Consider the following 20,988-nt stretch of genomic DNA (forward strand, 5'->3'; position numbering starts at 1 on the left):
GGTGGTATCTCTGCAGTCTCTACTCCTCAGGGAGACTGCTGCCCTTCAGATGTTCTTAGAACAAGCCCCAGACCTTAGGAGCATGGAGACCACTGACTCCATGATGGAGTTGACATTTGGTCTGTAAAACTCAGCACATAGACAGCACCACCTGCCAATCAAAGCCTATAGTTCTGGGAAAGTCTCTAAATGTACAAACCTTGGTTTTTTGGCTTCTATAGTTTTGCTTCTGGCTCACTGATCTTGCTAACTGAAGCATGTTGACCTGGAATATGGTTTTTGTGTTTAAGAGCTCACCCTGAGAAAGGCCCTCAGTACTACAATAGGATCCTTAACATCCAGTGTAGTTGCCAACCAGTTAATAAAGACATTCTATTGGCTTAAACCATGTCCAAGCAATCTTCTCTGGCTAATATCCCACAACATTCTGATTAAAGAGCAATTCTGCTTCTGTAGTTGCCTATCTACTTTCTAATTATTTCCAAGTCACCTCTACCAGTCCCAATTGAACAGGGAACCTTATCAGTAATGCTACACAAAAGGAACACAGGATATCTGAAATACATCACAGACCAAGCACATAGTGGCCTTAGAAATGATATCCACAGCCCTGGGTTGTGGGGGTGGGGTGGGGTTACAGAAGGGGTTGGGGGTGAGGGACTTACTCGCTTCTCTGGACACAACCCGGACCTTGTCAAGTCTGACCCTGGCCTTGTCCTTTCATCTGGCCTTAGATTAAGAAAGCTTTACATTGGCTAGCCCCACAACAACTTTTATAGTAGCCGGCCTTGAACTCCAAATCCTCTTCCCTCCATCTCCCCAGTGCTGGGATGGCAGGTTGTGTGTGTCATCACACCCAATTTTCCGCGAATAAATCTGGCTTTTCTTGTGTCCTTTTTGGAAACAAGGTCTCCTGCAGCCCAGGTTAACCTCTCACTAAACAGTCTAGGATTAGCCCGCAACTCTAACTCACTCGTTCACCTTCAGCCAGGCGCACAAGCCCAGTCAGACCTGAGCCTGCTGTGGGGTGCCTCTGCGAACCCCAGACCTGAACATCAGTTTCCGGACTATGTTGAAGGCGATAGGTCGCTGGTCCTGTCTATCAGGGACTCTAAAGCCAATCGGAATCGCTCATAGCAGAGCCGTCCAATCAGCAGCGGGAAGCCTCTCGGAGGCCGGGCGCCGCCATTTTCGGCGCTGTCCTTGGCGGCTTAGCAATGCGCAAGGTACGCGGCAGTGACACCCGCCACAGCGCAGCTCAGGCAAGACGAGAGTGCACCATGGTGAGTGCATCTCAGAGACGCGGGTGGGAGCGGAGGGCAGAGGAGTGGCGGGCTCTGCGCAGTCGGAAGCTCGGGACTTGCCGAGAGTTTGCAAACCGACTCTGGTGCCCTTTTCCAGAGCCCGCAGCCGAACCGCAATGTAAAAGGGGATCATGTATGCTTGTGTTCAGGGGTAAAATGGAAAGGACTATGTAGGGTCCCCACGGAGTTAATTTGCTCTTTGGGCTGGTTTTGTGGGGTGTTTTTTTTTTTTGTTTGTTTGTTTTGTTTTTTCGAGACAGGGTTTCTCTGTGTAGCCCTGGCTGTCCTGGAACTCACTTTGTAGACCAGGCTGGCCTCGAACTCAGAAATCCGCCTGCCTCTGCCTCCCAAGTGCTGGGATTAAAGGCGTGCGCCACCACGCCCGGCTTGTGTTCTTTTTGATGTTTTAAATTTACACTTATTTATCGAGGTGCCCATGGGGCAGTAATCTGAGTCTGGTCTCTCCTTCCACCTTGTGGAACCTGGAGAACGCCAGTCTAAGGCTTGGCAGCAAGCGCCTTTTCAGCTGAACCATCCCACTAGCCCCTTCTTTCTTTTTCCTTTACTACTTTTTATAAAATTGCATTTCCTATGTGAATATTCCCAACCCTGTATAGCCACCAGCAGCCGCGGAGAACTGGGTTCCTGAAAAGAAAGCTGGGGCTGGATGCGAAGGACAGACGAGAGAGGAATGAAACAAAGACAGAGTTTCTGAGCAAGGCCCAGTGTTTAATTCTTGAGTCTGGTTTTTAAAGGGAGGAAACCCATCCCCCACTTTGCCAGGATCTCATCAGGAAAACAGGCTCAGCTGGTAGTGGCTTCTTGCAGGAAGCTGCAGCTGCAGCTTCACCTAGGTCAGAAGACCCTACCCCAGTTGGGCTAGCCAGCAGTGGCAAACAAGGTCTGCTTTAGCCTGCTCAAGGCTGGGGGAAGGGCACAAACCTGGTGGGACCATGTGTTTCTAGGATTCGAGAAAAGCAACATATATATGAGCTTTTGTCCCCCAACAACAACAAAAAAAAATCACATCTTCTTGGAAAAATTTACCTTCAGTTACTGTAGGTTTCTCCTTTTCCTGGTACACCACAAACAGAAGAGGTGGGGGTAAGAGGCCCACTGTAACCCCCAACTGACCAGTACTACTTCATAACTTGTGTCTGGACCCTGTAACAGCTGTCTTGCTTGTGGACAGAAACAAGGACCCAGTCCCACAACAGAAGTGACACTTTGAGAGCAATCGAAGAATAAATAATACAGAGCATATTAGCAGAAAAAACACAGCTCAACAAGGAAGACAGGCATAGTTTATTGAGTGGCCATGACTGGAACCCCCAAACAACCCTCTATGTCTCGCTGTGGACACATGAGTGGTGGTGGAGGCCTTTAATCCCAGCACTAAAGAGGCAGAAGCAGACAGATACTGATTGTGAGGCCAGCCTAGTCTACAGAGTGAGTTCCAGAACAGCTAGGGTTACACAGAGAAACCCCACCTTGAAAATACTTTAAAAAAAAAAAAAAAAGGAACAAGAGTCAGGAAGTGTTTATCAAAGGTGTCAGTGGGCCTCAGGTTTAAAGCAAGTGTGAACTCAGTCCTGGAGTTTTCTGATGCTGTATGTAACATTCTCAGATATTCTGGGTTTGATGTAAGCTAGTGGTTGACTAAGAATTGTAGGATTTTTTAATAATTTCAAGGGGCCAAAAAACAGCCCTCAATAATTTAAACTCTCCATAATCTTTTGAGTGGACCCATGTGGGGACATGGGAACTGAACCGAGGACCTCTAGAAAAGTAACGTGCGCTCTTAACCACTGAGTCATCTCTCCAGCCCCTTAAGATGGTCTCACTATGTGGCCCTAGAACTGAAAAAGTATAACTCAAAAGCAAAATTCTAGACCTTTAGGCCCAGGCTTGAGAATGCGACCTCTGTGACTCAATGCTCCAAGGTATGCTAATCATAAAACAGATAACGACATTCCTCCATCCACCCGCTTCCTGGGTTCAAGGAGTGTTCATTCAAAGAAAGTCATCCTGACCCACCCTGACCTGCTGGAACCGGCTATGCAAATGTGCTATTGTTAGGGGCTCTTAGAAACTGTCTTGAGAAATAACTCGCACAATTACCAGGTATTCCTCGTGACTTGTAACTTTGTACTCCCTTGTGACTCTTAACTAGTATTTTTGGTATTTTCCAACAACGCCCTCCGCATCTCCTTGAGTTGTGGTTTCTTCCTTTAAATACCCCCTTACCCAGCTACTTGGGGGGCGCCACGGTCCTCTACCCATGTATGGTGTATGACCGTGGGCCCGAGAGCACTCTTGAATTAAAAGTCCTCTTGCAGTTTGCAGCAAGACTGTTTCTCCTGAGTCAGAACGTGGGGGAGTCCTCACATTGTGGGTCTTTCAGAACTCGTAGAGCAGACTAGCCTGGGACTTCAGAGATTCTCCTTCCTCTGACTCCCAGGTGCCAGTGTTAAAGGTGTAGTCAATGATCTTCAAGGTAAGCAGTCATTTTGGCCTCAAAAATCCTTAACATAGATTCCTGTCCTCTCTCCCTCCCTCCCTCCCTCCCTCTCCCCCTCTCTTCCTCTCTCCCTCTCTCTCTCCCTCCCTCCCTCCCTCCCTCTCTCTCTCCCTCCCTCCCTCCCTCCCTCCCTCCTTCCCTCCTTCCCTCCCTCGCCCCCTCTCCCCCTCTCCCCCTCTCCCCCTCTCCCCCTCTCCCCCTCTCCTCTTCCCTCTCCCTCCTTCCCTCCCGCTCCTCTTCCTCTTGGGAACTTTAGTTCTCTGGAATTACCAGAAAGCTGGTACCTGAACCCTAGAAAATTCCAGGCCTCCTTAGATCCCCAGGTGCCCAGCACTGGGCTTCTACTCAAGCACTTGGCAACAGGCAGTATCTGGGGCTCACACTTTCTCTGCTAGACTGAAAGCTGGTGAGCCCTAATCACCTCATTCTCTGATCTTAGGGTACCTATAAAATAGGGGCTATATGTGACCTCAGCCTGGGGCTGGGTTAAAGTTCTCAGAACCTTCAATTTAAAAAAATGTTCTTTTTTAAATATTTTTTTTATTAAATTATTGTATTTATTTACATTCCAAATGTACCAGATTGCGGTCCCACCAGCAATGGAGGAGTATACCTCTTTCTCCATGTACTCTCCAGCATGTATTGTCATCTGAGTTTTGATCTTAGCCATACTGATCAGTGTAAGGTGGAATCTCAGGATCGCTTTGATTTGCATTTCCCTGATCACTAAGAATGTTGAACATTTCTTTAAGTGCTTCTCGGCCATTTGAGAATCCTCTGTTGAGAATTCTGTTTAGCTTTATACCCCAATTTTTAACTGGGTTATTTGTTTTTTTGTAGTCTAACTTCTTGAGTTCTTTATATATTTTAGATATTAGCCCTCTATCAGATGAAGGGTTACTGAAGATTTTTTTTCCCAATCTGTAGGTTGCTGATTTGTCCTATTGACAGTGTCCTTTGCCTTACAGAAGCTGTTTAGATTCATTATGTTTTGTTTTTTTGTTTTTGTTGTTGTCGATGTTTTTCGAGACAGGGTTTCTCTGTGTATCCCTGGCTGTCCTGGAGCTCACTCTGTAGACCAGCCTGGCCTCAGACTCAGAAATCCCCCTGCCTCTGCCTCCCAAGTGCTGGGATTAAAGGCGTGCACCGACACCCGGCGCTTTTTAGATTCATGAGGTTGCATTTGTCAATTGTTATTCTTAGAGCCCGAGCCTTTGGTGTGAGCCTTTGGTGTGCCGTTCAGGAAATTTCCCCCTGTGCCAATGTGTTTGAGTCTATTTCCCACTTTCTCTTCTATTAGATTCAATGTATCGGGTTTTATGTGGAGGTCCTTGATACACTTGGACTTGAGCTTTGTGTAAAGTGATAAATATGAGTCTATTTGCATTCTTCTACGTGCACACCACCAGTTAGACCAGCACCATTTGATAATGTGCTTTCCTTTTTCCACTGTTTGGTTTTGGCTTCTTTGTTAAAGATCAGGTGACCGTAGGTATGTGGGTTTATTTCTGATTCTTCAGTTCTATTCCATTGATTGGCCTGTCTATCTCTGTACAAGCACCATGTGGTTTTTATCAGTATTGCTCTATAGTACAGCTTGAGGTCAGGGGTAGTGATTCCCCTAGAAGCTCTTTAATTGTTGAGAATTGCTTTGGCTATCCTGGGTTTTTTGGTTTTCCATATGAAGTTGAGAATTGCTTTTTCCATGTCTGAAGAATTGGGTTGAAGTTTGATGGAGCATTGCATTGTCCGTGTAGATTACTTTTGATAAGATGACTATTTTCACTATGTTAATCCTACTGATCCATGAGCATGGAAGCTCTTTCCATCTTCTGAGTCTTTGACTTCTTCAGGAACTTGAAGTTCTTGTCCTACAAGCAAGAATTTATACTACCAAGATATTTTTTATTATTTTGGCTATTGTGAAGGATGTTGTTTCCCTAATTTCTTTCTCAGCTTGTTTGTATGAAAGAAATGCTGCTGATTTGTTAGAGTTAATTTTATATCTAGCCACTTTGCCGAAGTTGGTTATCAGTATAGAAATTCTCTGGTAGAATTTTGGGGGTCACATATGTATACTATCATATCATTCACAAATAGTGAAACCTTGACTTCTTCCTTTCCAATTTGTATCCCCTTGATATCCTTTTGTTTTCTAATTGCTCTAGCTAGAATTTCAAGTACTATATTGAATAGATAGGGGGAGAGTGGCCATCCTTGTCCCTGATTTTAGTGGGCTTGCTTCAAGTTTCTCTCCATTTAATTTGATGTTGGCTGTTGCTGTATATTGCTTTTATTATGTCTAGGTATGTGCAATGAATTCCTGATCTCTCCAAGACTTTAAACATGAAGGGGTGTTGTATTTTGTCAAAGGCTTTTTCAGCATCTCATGAGATGATCATGCAATTATTTTCTTTGAGTTTGTTTATATAGTGGATTACGTTCATGGATTTTCTTTTTATATTGAACTATCCCTGCATCCCTAGGATGAAGCCTACTTGAGCATGGTGAATAATGATTTTTTTGATGTGTTCTTGGGTTCAGTTTGCTAGAATTTTATTGAGTATTTTTGCATCAATATTCATAAGTGAAATTAGTCTGAAAGTCTCTTCCTTTGTTGGGTCTTTGTGTGGTTTAAGTATCAGAGTAATTGTGGCTTCATAGAATGATTTAGGTAGTGGTCCTTCTGTTTCTAGTTTGTGGAATAATTTGAGGAGTATTAGTATTAGCTCTTCTTTGAAGTTCTGGTAGAATTCTGTACTAAAACCATCTGGTCCTGGGCTTTTTTTTGTTGGGAGGTTTTAATGACTTCTATTTCCTTAGGGGTTGTGGGGTTGTTTAGTTTACCTGATCTTGATTTAACCTTGGTATGTAGTATCTGTCTAGAAAATCATCATTTCCAAGAAGCAGTTTTGTTGATTCTTTTTATTGTTTTCTTTGTTTCTAATTGGTTAACTTCTCCTCCTCTTGGATGTGCTTGCTTCTTTTTGTTCTAGGACTTTCAGGTGTGCTGTTAAGTTGCTAGTATAGGATCTTCCCAATTTCTTTAGGTAGGTGCTTAGTACTATGAATTTTCCTCTTAGCACTGTTTTCATTGTGTTCCATGAGTTTGGATATGCTGTGCCTTCATTTTCATTAATTTCTAGAAAGTATTTCATTTCTTTCTTTATTTCTTCCCTGACCCAGAGTTTGAGTAAAAAGTTGTTCAGTTTCCATGCATCTGAGGACTTTCTGTTGTTTTTGTTGTAATTGATACAGCCTTAGTCCATGGTGATCTGATAGGATGCATGGGATTATTTCAATCTTCTTGTATTTGTTGAGGCTTGTTTTGTGTCCAATTATATGGTCAGTTTTAGAAAAGGTTCCATGAGGTACAGAGAAGAAGGTGTATTCTTTTGTTTTGGGGTGAACTGTTCGGTAGATATCTGTTAAATCCATTTGGTTCATAACTTCTGTTAGTTTCACTGAAGTTTCTCTGTTTAGTTTCTTTTCTTTTCTTTTTTTTTTTTTTTTTTTTTTTTTTTTTTTTTTTTTTGGTTTTTCAAGATAGGGTTTCTCTGTGTAGCCCTGGCTGTCCTGGAACTCACTCTGTAGACCAGGCTGGCCTCAAACTCAGAAATCCGCCTGCCTCTGCCTCCCAAGTGCCCGGCTCTGTTTAGTTTCTGTTTCAGTGATCTCTCCATTGGTGAGAGTGGGTTATTGAAATCCCCCACTATTATTGTGTGAGGTTCAATGTGTGTTTTGAGCTTTAGTAAAGTTTCTTTTATGACTGTGAGTGCCCTTGCATTTGTCGGTATAGATGTTCAGAGTTGAGAGTTCATCCCGGTGGATTTTTACTTTAAATATGAAGTGTCCTTCCCTATCTCTTTTGGTTCAAGGCTATTTTATTGGGTATTAAAATGGCAACTCCAGCTTGTTTCTTGGGAACATTTCTTGGAAAACTTTTTTCCAGGCTTTTAATTTGAGGTAGTGTCTGTCTTTGTGGCAGAAATGTTTTTTTTTTTTTTTTTTTTTTTTTTTGATGCAGCAAAGTAATGAATCCTGTTTGCATATCCAGTCTGTTATCCTGTGTCTCTTTATTGGAGAATTGAGTCCATTGATGTTGAGAGATACTAAAGACCAGTGATGGTTAGTTCCTGTTATTTTTGTTGTTGGAGGTGATATTATGGGTATGTGAGTCTCTTCTTTTTTTGTTGTTGTGAAATGATTAATTTCTTGTGTTTCCTTGGGTGTAATTACCCTCCTTATGTTGAAGTTTTCCTTCTAGTATCTGGTGTATGGCTGGATTAGTAGAAAGATATTGTTTAAATTTGGTTTTGTCATGGAATATCTTGGTTTCTCCATCTTTGGTGACTGAGAGTTTTCCTGGGTATAATACCCTGGGCTGGCATATGCCATCTCTTAGGGTCTGCATGACATCTGTCCCAGATCTTCTGGCTTTTAGCATCTCTCTTTAGAAGTCTGGTGAGGGAGAACCTGTAGAGACCATATCCAGAGGTTAGTCAAGGCCCCCAGCTGGGGGGATGGGGCCACCCACTCATCTCCAATTTTTTAACCCAGAATTGCTCCTGTCTAAAGGAAATATGGGGGCAAAATGTGGAGCAGAGACTGAAGGAAAGGCCATCCAGAGACTGCCCCACCTCACCTGGGGATCCATCCCATATACCAAACTCAGACACTATTGCAGATGCCAAGAAGTGCTTGTTGACAGGAGCCTGTTACAACTGTTTCCTGAGAGGTTCTGCCAGAACCTGACAAATACAGGGGCAGATGCTCACAGCCAACCATTGGACTGAGCATGGAGACCCCAGTGGAGGAGTTAGAGAAAGGGCTAAAGGAGCTGAAGAGGTTTGCAACCCTATAGAAAAAACAACAATATCAACCAACCAGACCCCCCAGAGCTCCCAGGGACTAAAATACTAACCAAAGAGTACACATGGAGGGACCCATGGCTCTAGCCACATATGTAGCAGAGGATGGCATTGTCTGGAGTCAGTGGGAGGAAAGACCCTTGGTCCTGTGAAGGCTCGATTCCCCAGTGTAGGGGAATGCCAGGGCAGTGAGGTGGGAGTGGGTGGGTGTGTGGGGTAGCACTCTTATATAGAAGCAGGGGGAGGGTGTATGGTATAGGGGGTTCTGGAGGATAAACTGGGAAAGGGGATCATATTTGAATTGTTAATAATAAAATAGCCAATATAAAAAAAAAAGTCTTGTGTGATTCTGATAGGTCTGTCTTTATATTTTACTTGGCCTTTTTCCCTTACAGATTTTAATATTCTTTCTTTGTTCTGTACATTTAGTGGTTTTATTATTATATGGCAGGAGGATTTTCTTTTCTGGGCCAATCTGTTTGGTGTTCTGTAGGCTTCTTTTATGTTTATGGCCCTCTTTTTAGGTTAGGGAAGTTTTCTTCTATGGTTTTGTTGAAGATGTTTTCTGGCCCTTTAAGCTGGGAATCTTCACCCTCTTCTGTTCCTATTATTCTCAGGTTTGATCTTTTCATCATGTCCTGAATTTCCTGGATGTTTTGAGTTACGAGTTTTTTGGACTTTGTATTTTCTTTGACAATTGTGTCAATATCTTCTATGGTATCTTCCATGCCTGAGATTCTCTCTTCTATCTCTTATATTATGTTGTGATGCTTACATCTGTAACTCCTGATCTCTTTTGTAGATTTTCCATCTCCAGGGTTGCCTCCATTTGTGATTTCTTTATTGTTTCTATTTTTTAGGTATCAGACAGTTTTGTTCAATTCTTTCATCAGTTTAATTACATTTTCCTGTATTTTTTAAGGGATTTATTTGTTTCCTCTTTAAGGTCTTCTGTTTGCCTGTGTTTTCCTGTATTTCTTTAAGAGAGTTATTCATATCTTCCTTAAAGGTGTCTATCATTTTCATGAGATGAGATTTTTAGGTTAGAATCATGCTCTTCAAATGTGTTAGGGTATCCAGGGCTTGCTTTAGTAGGAGAACTGGGTTCTGATAGTGCCAAATTATATTCTCTCACTTGCCTTTTGCCATCTGGTTATCTCTGGAGTTAATTGGCCTGGATGGTTTGGACTGGAGCAGACCTCCTGAGAGGTAGGTAGTGCTGTCTTTGGTTAGGGCAGTCTTCCTGTTTCCTTGTGTTCCTGGTTATGGCAGACCTCCTGAGAAACGGGTAGTCTGTGGAGGCCAGGGGGAGGGAAGCCATCTCACCTATATGCCACAGGTTCCAGTGGAGGTGCACACCGGAATTTAAGAAACATTTTCTTGTTTAGCTTTTGTTGGGTCCAAACTCCTGTTCCAATAATTACGTAGCAGAAGTCCTCCTACCTTCTGAGGCATCTCTCCCACTCCATCATTATAGTCACCCTCTTCTCTCCATCCCTCTTCTCCTCAAGAAATCCCTTCACATCCTTGCTGTCATTATTTTATTGTAATTATGTGTATGAGTTTGAATGTCTCTCTGTGCACATGAGTGCAAGTGCCTGTAGAGGCCAAGGGTGTCAGATTCCCTTGGATCTGGCATTAGAGACAGTTTTGAACCACTCGGTGTGGGAACTGGGATGTGTAAGAGCTGTAAATGCTCTTATCTGATGTGCCAGCTCTTCTCTCCAGTCTCTCCTTGTCTTCTTTTGTATGTGAGTGGCAGGCATGGTAGCTTAGGTCTATGATCCCAGCACTTTGGGAAGTAAAGGCAGAAAGATCAAGAATTCAAGGCCAGACTGAGCATTAGCTACATAAGGCACCATCTTCAAATTACACATTGATATATGGTGGCTCACAACTGTCTGTAACTCTTTCTGGCATCTGCAGGTACCAAGCATGCATATGACACATAGAAGACATGTGCAGGCAAAACACCCATACATGTAAAATTTGTTAAAGTAAAAGGGGAAGAGTGCATTGGGGAAGCAGAGGCCAACAGATGAAGTTCAAGGGCACCCTGGGTTACATGAGACCTTGGCCAGCAAAACACAGGGGAAAGGCATGGCCTGAGTGTGATCTCACTACTAGGAAGTAGAAGCAGGAGGGTCAGGAGTCCAAAGCCACCCTTTGGCTGCTTAGGACCAGTCTGAGTTACATGGAAATTGTCTCAATAACAACTAGGTAGGTAGGTAGGTAGGTAGGTAGGTAGGTAGGTAGGTAGGTAGGTAGGTAGATAGATAGATAGATAGATAGATAGATAGATAGATAGATAGATAGATAGATAGATAGATAAGCTGGGCAGTGGTGGTACAAGCCTTTAATCCAAGCACTGGTGGAGGAGCGAGGATGAGTGCAGAGGGTCAATTTCCAAGTTCGAGGACAGCCAGGGCTACTCAGAGAACTGTCTCAAAACAACAACAATAAATATGAAAATAAAGTGATGAATGGAGGTCTTGACCTTACTTGAAAGGCATGGAGGAAGGGAAGCCTGCACTGAAGTAAGTCAGCTACACACATACTGGTTGTGCTTGTGTGCATACTTGCACTCTGGTACCAACAGGCCAAAAGAGGACATTGGATCCCCTGGAATTGGAGTTATTGATGGTTGTTGTTAGGGTTCAGGAATTGGCACACAAACCATATACACACAGATCTCAGTTAAGCAAAAATAGTGTATCGAACACACACCCTGATCGATCAAGACCACAAAAAAGGACTCCAGAGCCTAATTGTACCAATCTGTTCTTATGGAAGGCTTTTTATAGGAAAAACCAAGTTGAGAGGTGCCCACAGAGTCTAGAAGAGGGTGTTAGAACCCTTAGAGCTGAAATTACAGGCAGTTGTGAGGCACCTGTTATGAGTGCTGGAAACTGACCTGGGTCCTCTACAAGAGTGCTCTCAAGTGCCGAACCATCTCTCTAGCCCCTTTCTTCTTATGTGTATGAATGTTTGTCTGCATGTATATATAGGCATCATTTACATGCCTGGTGTCTCCCAAGGCCAGAATAGCACATCAGATCCCCTGGAGTTGTACTTACAGATAGTTGTGAGCTGCCATGTGGTTGCCAGAAACCAAGCATAGGTCCTTTGCAAGAGGTCTGAATGCTAACTGCTAAGCATCTCTCCAGCCAGTCTCTCTCCCCTCCTTCCTCCTCTCTTTCCCCCTCCCTTCTTTTCTATCTCTTTAAGACTTATCTCTATTTTATGTGTTTGGTCTGTATGCATGCATGTACATACACCAGGTGCATGCCTAAATCTCACAGAGTTCTGAAGACCAATGGATCCCCTGGAGCTGGAGGTAGTCGTGAGCCATCACATGGGTTCTGGGAATCGAACCCAGGTTACCTAAAAGAACAAGTGCTTTTAACTGCTGAGCTCTCTCTCCACCCACCTACACCCTTAATTTGTTGTCTGCAGGGGGCGGGGAGCGACAGTGATAAGCAGCAGCTTTACCTGCTGAGCCCTCTCACCTGCCTCAGGTTCATCTGTGGTAGCACCAAGTCCCCAGGCTTGCTCTCATGACCCTTTCAGCGGGGTTCCAAGTACCAGTGGGGCCAGATATTCTAACCTTCAGAATATGGGCTCCTTTGTGAACTGAAAGTGACACCAGCTGCTTTCCTGGGTGAATTTCCTCTGTAGAACTTTTGTTTTAGTCAGCAGGTGAGAATTTGTTATCCTTGTCAGGCCTTGAACATGCCTGTAATCCCAGCATTCAGAAGGGTGAGATGAGGGTTTAAGGCCAGCCTGGGCACATAGTAAGTTCTAGGACTACTTGAATTACATAATGAAACCTTGCCTCTAAAATAAGACCATTCTATTTCGTGGTATGATGTAAAATTTTGGTTTTATTGGTTGGATCTTTGGTGGGAAAAATAGTAAGGACTGGAGCCAATAGGGGCCTCATACACCTTGACTGGCTTTGAGCCTCATTCATCCTATTAATATTACCTCTACTAATCTCAATTTTAGTATATTGTTTCTTTCTGAGGATTGGTTAATTACAATCAAGTTATTAAATATGTGGGCCTGGAATTGTTCATAATATTACTTTGTGGTTCCTTTAATTTCCATGAGATCATGTCCACTGGATTGTCTTTTATCATGGATTGGTTATTTCTAGACTGTCTTTTATTTTTGTGTGTGCATCTGTGTGTGCACATATGCCATGGAGTACACGAGGAGGTCAGAGAACATTTAGAAATCAGTTTTTATTTTCCACTATGGGTCGCAGGGATTGAATTCAAGTCATCAGGCTTGGCTGTAAGCACCTTTACCTGCTGAGCCTTTTCATCCACCTTCTCTCATTTTTTTAGTTTGACTAGTTGAATTTTATTAATCTCATCCATCTTTTCAAAGAATAGGATTTTCCTTCTGTTTCCTGTTCTCCTGGTTTTGCATCTGCCATGGTCTATATAGTTTATAGAATCTGGGAGAGTTCTTTTTAAAGATTAGTTTTATTTTAATTCTCTCCCTGTGTGTGTGTGTGTGTGTGTGTGTGTGTGCGTGCCTGTCTGTCTGTCTGTCTGTCTGTCTGTCTGTCTGTCTGTTTTATACGTAGGTGCATTGCCTAGGAAGGCCAGAAAGGGATGCTAGATACTTTGGAATTATAAGAGGTTGTGACCCACCCAGTCTGAACACTGCAAATTGCCTTGCGTCCTCTGGAAAAACAGCAAGTGCTCTTAGGAGCAGAGCCATTCCCGCTCACTGTTACCCACCACTCTGCTGTGTTGTTAAGATAACCCTGTTTAGAAACGTACCCCTAAGGGTTTGCAATTTCATGGACAGCTAACTGCCTTAGCATTGTTTCATCTCTTGTAGTTTTCCTCAAGCTTCTGCATACTTAGTCTGCAGTTAATTTAGGTAGTCCATCCTCCTTTGCAGTTAGTGCTAGAAGTACATGTTTCTCCTTGCTTTTTTTTTTTTTTTAAAGGAAAGGGGGTTTATTTCAGCTCAGTTCCAATTTCCAGTTCATCATGGTGGGAGAGCCACAGCTGCAAGCTGCAGGATCATGAAGGAGCTTATCACCTTTGAAATGATTGGCTTTTATTTGTTTCTGTGTGCCATGTGTATACAAGTGGCCTTGGAGGGCAGAAGAGGGCATTGGATCCCCTGGAATGGAGTTACAAGTGGCTCTAAATTATCTGAAATGGATGCTGGGGGCTGAACTTGGGTCCTCTGCAAGTGCATCAAGTGTTCTTATTCAAGAGCTACCTCTTCTTCTTGTTTTGTAGTTATATTTTAAAGTATTTCTATAATTTTGAGATCAGGTGGTAGGCCAAGAGATGGAGGCTGTTTGTATAAGATTGAACTGACATTTGAATATAGTTATAAGCTAAAGCATACTTGGGAATATGCATACACTGTAGAATAGTTAATACATTAATTCATATGTATAGCTTTCCATGATGGCAATAGTTAAAACTTAATCTCATAGTGGTTGTGTAGCGCTAATGCATTGTTATTTATTAAAAAGTGCATTTGTTTGGGGGAGTTAGCCATGCCATTTGTGTGGAGGTCAGAGAACAATTTACAGGAGTCATTTCTCTCCTTCTACCATGTGTCCTTGAGGGATTGAGCTTAGGTCACCAGGCTTGGCAGCAATCACCCACTGAGCCATCTCAGATGCCATCAGAGGTTGAACACTGAACTGGCTGCTCGGGGACTGTCTTGGGAATTTGTATTAACTCCTTCAGCACCCTAGACAATAGCATTGTATTAGGTCAAGTTCTGCAGCCCCTGTGTAGATGTTAAAGTCCAGGTGGATGTGCAGGCAGACAAAAGTGCTTGTTGCCAAGCCTTAGCATCTCAGTTTGATCCCTGAGGCCCACGTGGTAAAAGGACAGAACTGCTTCCTGTGAATTGTACTCTTCTAATCATTCATGCTTACTTACAAGGCCAAGGTCACATGATACGGTCTTGAGGAATTAAGCCGGGCTGATTAGAAGGGTCACAGCAACATTGAGGCTGTGACAATTTTATTGAGAGCCCTCAGACTTTTTACACTTTGACTTCCAAGGGAACATACAGAGAAACACAAACTGGCCTGAACGGTTCACTGCTTGAGGGAGTATGGATGTCTCTCTCCCAGGAACTAGAAGGCACATTGTACCCCAGGAACCATGGACTGGAACCTATTGTACCCCAGGAACCATGGACTGGAACCTGAAAAACTTACGATACATGCTTCTTAGTGCAACTAGACTAGACCAACTCCGTGGTTCCCTGCATCCCCTGACCTCTGCTTCTGTGTTACCAGTACATACTGTATACATCATTGCCTTCTGTGTACCTGTTCTTCTCAGCTTTGACTGTCAACTTGATACAGTATGGAGTCATCTGAAAGGGAGTCTCAATTGAGGGATTGCTCAGATGAGACTGGCATGTGGTCATGTCTGTGAGCAATTGTCTTGGTTGGTAATTGATATAGGAGGCCCCAATTGTCACTGTGGGCAATAACATTCCCTGGAGAAATAGTCCTGGGCTATGTAAAAAAGCTAGCTGAGTATGAGCCTTCAAGTGAGCCAACACTGTTCCTCTGTGGTTTCTGTTCCAAATCCCTGCTTCAGTCTGTGTGCAGGTTTCCCTCACTGATGGACTGTGACCTGGAAATGTAAGCCAAATAAACCACTTAGTTACTTTTCTGTTGCTGTGAAGAGATACCATGAGCAAGGCAACTTACAGAGATTAATTGGGAACATGGTTACAGTTTCAGAGAGTGAGTCCATGGCCATGGTTTCAGGGAGCATGGTGGCAGGCAGCCAGGCAGGCAGACATAACACTGGAGTAGTAGCTGAAAGCTTACATTTATCCACAAGCATGAAGCAGAGCACACTGGTACTGGCATAGGCTTTCCAAGTGATGGCTATGGACGACTCCTCTGGAACTTTAAGCAAGTCCCCAAGTGAATGCTTTCCTAGTGACACATCTTCCATTTTCATTCGAACCATTGTACATTCTTTCCTCACCTAAGTTTCTTTTGGTCAGAGTTATCAGAGCAACAGAAATCTATTTGTTGCTTAAAATCACAGTTGCAGTATGGGAGAAAGTGCAGACAGTACATCTGATTACCTGGTCCTGGAACTGACTGAAGTCAGCATTATCTTCTAAGCCTGAGATCAATGGAGAAGAAATATCAGCTGCTGCCAGTCTCCTTATCTGTAGTAACGTATGGGATGTTTCAGGCCTCGGTGACCTTTGAGGATGTGGCTGTGCGCTTTACCCAAGAAGAGTGGACTTTGCTGGATCCTTCCCAGAAGATTCTCTATGGAGATGTGATGCAGGAAACCTATAGGAATTTGACTTCTGTAGGTGAGCCTGATACCCTGGCTTCACTCACTGTTGCTAAGTGCTGATTTGGAATGAAGATGAGTGCACCAGGGTTGGCCTCTAAACATCTAATGGTTGCACTAAACGTCTAATAATCTTGTTATACTTTTTTTTTCTTGTTCATTGATTTTTTTTTTAATTGTTCTGTATCTGTATTTTAGGCATAAACTGGGAATGCTGGGATTTGGAAGCTTATTTCAGAAGTCTAGGGAGAAATTTGAGGTAATGAATACCCACAGAGGTAGTTGTGTCCCTCAAGAGAATCATTGGATATCAGGAAAATATTAAAAATAGCACAAAATCAGACCTTTTTTGTTTGTTTGTTTTAAACTCTAAGCTCTGAAAATGAATGCTTATATGTGCTGTGGATATTTGAGATCTACAGAATACTTTATGTAGGAACAACATTCCAGCTGGGGCCAAGATACCATGCAAACCTGGCAACCTAATTTTGATCCCTGAAGGCTTTAAGTATAAAAGATTTCTTAAGATATTTTGATCCCTTGAAACCTTTAAGTATAAAAGATTTAAGATAATTCAGATAAATACTGCTTCAGTACTAGCCATGGTAGCTAGAGATAGCTCATTGGTACTTGCTGCTTTTAAAGAGTGCCCAAGTTTGGTCCCCAGCACCTACATCAGGCAGTTAACAACTGCCTCCAGTTTCAGAGCTCACAGCACCCTCTTGTGGCCTTTGTTGCATGTGCACACACATGTACAGACACACATAAACTGACTTACTTTTCACTTACTGTAAAGAGACATATTCTTTGCAAAAATATCACTAAAATGGTCTCTGGCTTAGTCTCTGTTTTGTCTGAAACATCTTGAGCTGGTCCTCCATAGTCCACTTTCTCTCAGCTGTCTTCCAACCTCCTACTAGGATGGTCATAAGCCCTACTTACAGTCTGCAACCACTTTCCTAATCCAGAGTCAGATTTGTCACAGCAGTGCCTGTCCCTGGTACCAACTGCTGCCTTAGTTACATTTTATGGCTATGAAGACACCACAATCAAAGAACTGATTAAAAAAAGGAAACATCTACTTGAGGTCTTGCTTTAGTTTTACAGGTTGAGTCCATGACCTCACTGTGGGGAGCTCAGCAGCCATCAGATAGGCATGGTGCAGAAAGCAGTAGCTGAAAGCTTATGTCTGATCCACAGGTACATGGTAGAGAAAGGGAGGCTGAGTCTGGCACAGGCTTTGAAACTTCAAAGCCCCCTCCCTACTCGAAGTAGCATACCTCCAACAAAGCCACACCTAATCCTTCCTAAACAGTGCACCAACTAGTGACCAATCATTCAAATATGTGAGCCTCTGGTACTCATTCTCACTCAAACTAACACATGCACATCATTTAAAACACACACATACAACTAAATCTTAAAAAGTAATAATAGTAGCTGTGGTCTAGCTGTCTTTCAGACCCTTAAGTCCACTTACGTTAAAACTTCTCTTCAGTAGCAAGCCCTACATGGCTCTGCCCAGGAGCCCTGGCTGGGCCGCAGGCAGATGAGGAAAGGATAGCTGTGTAAAGGAAAGCTGGAGGTGGGCGGGCCGCGTGCACTCTGATGGAGTGGCACCATCTGTGCAACAACTAGAACCTGAGCACTTCTGTTATGTACACCACAGAGCTAGTCTCTGGAGGTAGCAGTCCAGGCTACAGTTATCTGGAAACACTAGTACTCACTTGTACAGACAGTCAACATTTGCATTCAGACAGAGCAAGGCATTGCTATTCTTATTCGTCAGACAGCCATGCCCATATCAGCACATACATTCACTTAGAATGTTATCCCCTCCTTACATATTCACTCTGGACTTCCTCATCTGCCCACCCTTCAGAGCATAAAAGCCTATATTGCCTTGTGAATGGTCCCAATGTAAATCTAATATCTACTCACAAATATAAAATCATTAATAAGCAAACTCTTAAGGTTGTATTTCTCAATTTTTACAGAGTCCAATTGGTAAAGAGAGACTGTGACCTTAAAAACAGTGACCCATGTGGAGAAACGGTTGCCCAGCCAAAGCTTCCTGAATGTCACACTGCCAGTCAATCATCCCTGAAGAGGCACACTACATCTAACTCTAAATACAGACCATGTGACTATCAGAAATATGTAAAGAAATACTATGAATGTAAAGTATGTGATAAAGCCTTTACGTGCCTTGGCTCCCTTAAAAAACATAAAAAGACCCACGCTGGAGGGAAACCATATAAATGTAAGTATTGTGAGAAAGCCTTCAGTTACCGGCACTGTGCTGAAAGGCATATGCTAACTCACAGTGTAGACAGGCATAAATGCGTGGTATGTAGAGAAGCGTTCCCTAATGCTGTTGCCCTTAGGGAACATAAAACAATTCACTCTGGAGAGATACCTGAATGTAAGGAATGTGGAAGAATGTTCTGGACTGCCAGTTCCCTAGACATGCATAAAAGGCTTCATACAACAGAAAAACTTTATGAATGTAAACACTGCGGGAAAGCATTCATGAGATACTGTTCTTTTCAACTGCATAAAAGGACTCACACTGGGGAGAAACCTTTTGAATGTAAGCAATGTGGGAAAACCTTCAGACATTCCAGCCATGTTCAAGCACACAAGCGAATTCACACTGGAGAGAAACCTTATGAATGTATGCAGTGCGGAAAGACATTCACTTCTGGCCACTGTGCCAGAAGACATTTAGGGACTCACAGTGGAGCCTGGCCTTACAAATGTGAAGTGTGTGGGAAAGCTTATCCCTACGTCTATTCCCTTCGAAACCACAAAAAAAGTCACAACGAAGAAAAACTTTATGAATGTAAACAATGTGGGAAAGCCTTTAAATACATTTCTTCCTTACGCAACCACGAGACTACTCACACTGGAGAGAAGCCCTATGAATGTAAGGAATGTGGGAAAGCCTTTAGTTGTTCCAGTTACATTCAAAATCACATGAGAACACACAAAAGGCAGTCCTATGAATGTAAGGAGTGTGGTAAGGTGTTCTCATATTCCAAAAGTCTTCGGAGACACATGACTACACATAGTTAATTAGAGAGGGATAGTTTTAAGTATAATTTAAATATATAAAAGAGCTCTACACATTCTAGCTCCTCATTAAGAAACAAAAAATTTCACACTGGAAAACGAGCCTATGAATGCAGTATGTGTGCCAAAGTCTCAGTACATGCCACAGTTGGACGTGCCAAAACTCTCTAAGTTGAAAGACTATCAGGAAGCATTTCAGCTCTGAAGACTTACTGAAGATGATTTCCACATAGAGACCTTGGGAAAGCTTTCTGACCATCCTTGCTAGCATACGTGGGAAGACCTGGTGAAGAGAGAAAAATCTATGGCTGTTGGCCTCTCCCATTTCACCTTGGATTTTAGCAGTGTGAGAAAGTCTTAAGAAAGGTGCAGCCTTAGTACGTATGCAAACCACCACAGACCCAAACTCTGTAAATGGAATAGCTGGATTCTTACCAAGTTAACAAATGTTTTCAAACCCATGAAATGAGTTTCCAAATCTCACGAACCTAAGAAGTATAAAACCTGTTGGTCCCAGTGCTGCCTAGAAGCCAGCCACCATGGGAAACATGACAGTGTCCTGTGGCTTCTCTCAGTTGCTCAGTGCTAAATGTGTCAGTATACTGTGGACTTTTGATTCTTAGTCATAATTCGGTTGGTATTTTTGGGGTTTTGTTTAGTCTACAATTTCAAATGTGCATACTGCCTTGATTATATCTACCCCAAGACACTCAACATTTCTCCCTCCCACCTTCATGTGCATTCCCCACCCCATCCCCTTTTCTTAGCCAAAGCTTCAGTGTGTTGAAGAACAAAACAGCTGCCCCCTTGTCCAGCAAGCAGCACACTCCCAGTCCATAGCTCCTACATCTTTCAATCCCATTTATGGGTTTTAAGCAATCGTTTCTCGGTGGTTTTAATATCTATTTGTTGAGGGCAGAGTGAGTCATGCTGAAATATCTGTTTATCTGAACCTACCTGGTTCCACTTTCAGTCTCCAGTCTAAGTGGGACCATAGCTGTCTGCAAGATTCCCAGGCTATGTGTGTATTCAATGGGAGTGTTTTTCCTTGTTGACAAATTCTTATTTATTGCACCTTAACAAAGTTAGATCCTACAGTAAATTGAAATGTATTTCAAGAGCTGGCAAGATGGCTTGGTGGATTAAGGAGCTTGCTGCCTACCCTGATGACTTGAGTTCAAGTCCTAGAAAAGGTGAAAAGGACCAACTGCTTTAGGTTGCCTTCTGACCTCCACACGTGCCGTGGCACGTGTGTATACAATAAGTGTAAAATATAGTTCAAATATGCAGACATTTAATCATAATTTTAAGTACTTTTGTGGTTAATTTTTTAAAATAAAAATGACTTTGAAAATTGTCCAGTTTGTAGAGACTCTTATGTATTGTATGGAAGCATCACCTGTCCAAAATAAAATTTAAAAAGCTGTTGGCCTATTAGCTTAGGCAAAAAGTAGGTGAGAGTTGTGGCAGGGAGAGTAGATTCTGGGATAGAGTCAGGTACAGGAGGAGATGATAGAGACAGTCACATGAACTGAGGAGCGAGAACTAGCCATGTGGCAGGACTTAGAACACAGTAAATGGGTTAATTAAGCCAAAGCTAGTTGGGGAACAAGCCCAAGCCTATTATAGCCTAGGCAATCACTCATCAAAGTCATTATCATTATTCCCAAAGTCATTGGGAATTTGGACACAGATGGGAAAGCCTGCAAGTTGTACCAGATTTTGTCACTGGATAGTTATGGCTGCACTTTATCATTTTAATATATTCCATGTTTCTTTTCTAATATAAATTTTACTTTTTCAGCACAAAGTTTACTCATTTATACACAAATAGTATGTTTGTTATAATGGGGGAGAGTGAGTGTATGTGTGTTCAAGTGCCAGAAAAA

The 20,988-nt window shown here is 42.8% G+C and overlaps 1 protein-coding gene across 3 annotated transcripts; it reads left to right on the plus strand.

Moving 5' to 3' along the window:
- Positions 1 to 1,170: 1,170 nt before the first annotated feature.
- Zfp961 (zinc finger protein 961) lies at positions 1,171 to 20,456 on the plus strand. 3 transcript variants are annotated; one of them, NM_001164581.1, is made up of 4 exons: positions 1,189 to 1,283; positions 15,917 to 16,043; positions 16,223 to 16,283; positions 18,022 to 20,456. In NM_001164581.1, exons 1-4 carry the CDS (start codon positions 1,218 to 1,220, stop codon positions 19,100 to 19,102), a joined length of 1,335 nt encoding a protein of 444 aa, NP_001158053.1. In that variant the 5' UTR covers positions 1,189 to 1,217; the 3' UTR covers positions 19,103 to 20,456. The 3 variants fall into 3 exon arrangements, with proteins under 3 accessions (XP_006509730.1, NP_001158053.1, XP_030099349.1); XM_006509667.2 differs by lacking the exons at positions 15,917 to 16,043; positions 16,223 to 16,283 and having other exon boundaries at positions 1,171 to 1,283; XM_030243489.1 differs by lacking the exons at positions 1,189 to 1,283; positions 16,223 to 16,283.
- The last annotated feature ends 532 nt before the right edge of the window (positions 20,457 to 20,988 follow it).

This window comes from Mus musculus, chromosome 8, assembly GCF_000001635.26.
Source record: "Mus musculus strain C57BL/6J chromosome 8, GRCm38.p6 C57BL/6J".
In the NCBI taxonomy this organism is placed as follows: domain Eukaryota; kingdom Metazoa; phylum Chordata; class Mammalia; order Rodentia; family Muridae; genus Mus; species Mus musculus.

Excerpts from the sequence above, each read along its gene's own strand:
- Zfp961 (NM_001164581.1), top strand. The coding sequence starts at position 1,218 with ATGCGCAAGGTACGCGGCAGTGACACCCGCCACAGCGCAGCTCAGGCA. Across the intron at positions 1,284-15,916 it reads CAAGACGAGAGTGCACCATG|GCCTCGGTGACCTTTGAGGA; the intron begins GTGAGTGCATCT and ends GGGATGTTTCAG. Across the intron at positions 16,044-16,222 it reads TAGGAATTTGACTTCTGTAG|GCATAAACTGGGAATGCTGG; the intron begins GTGAGCCTGATA and ends TCTGTATTTTAG.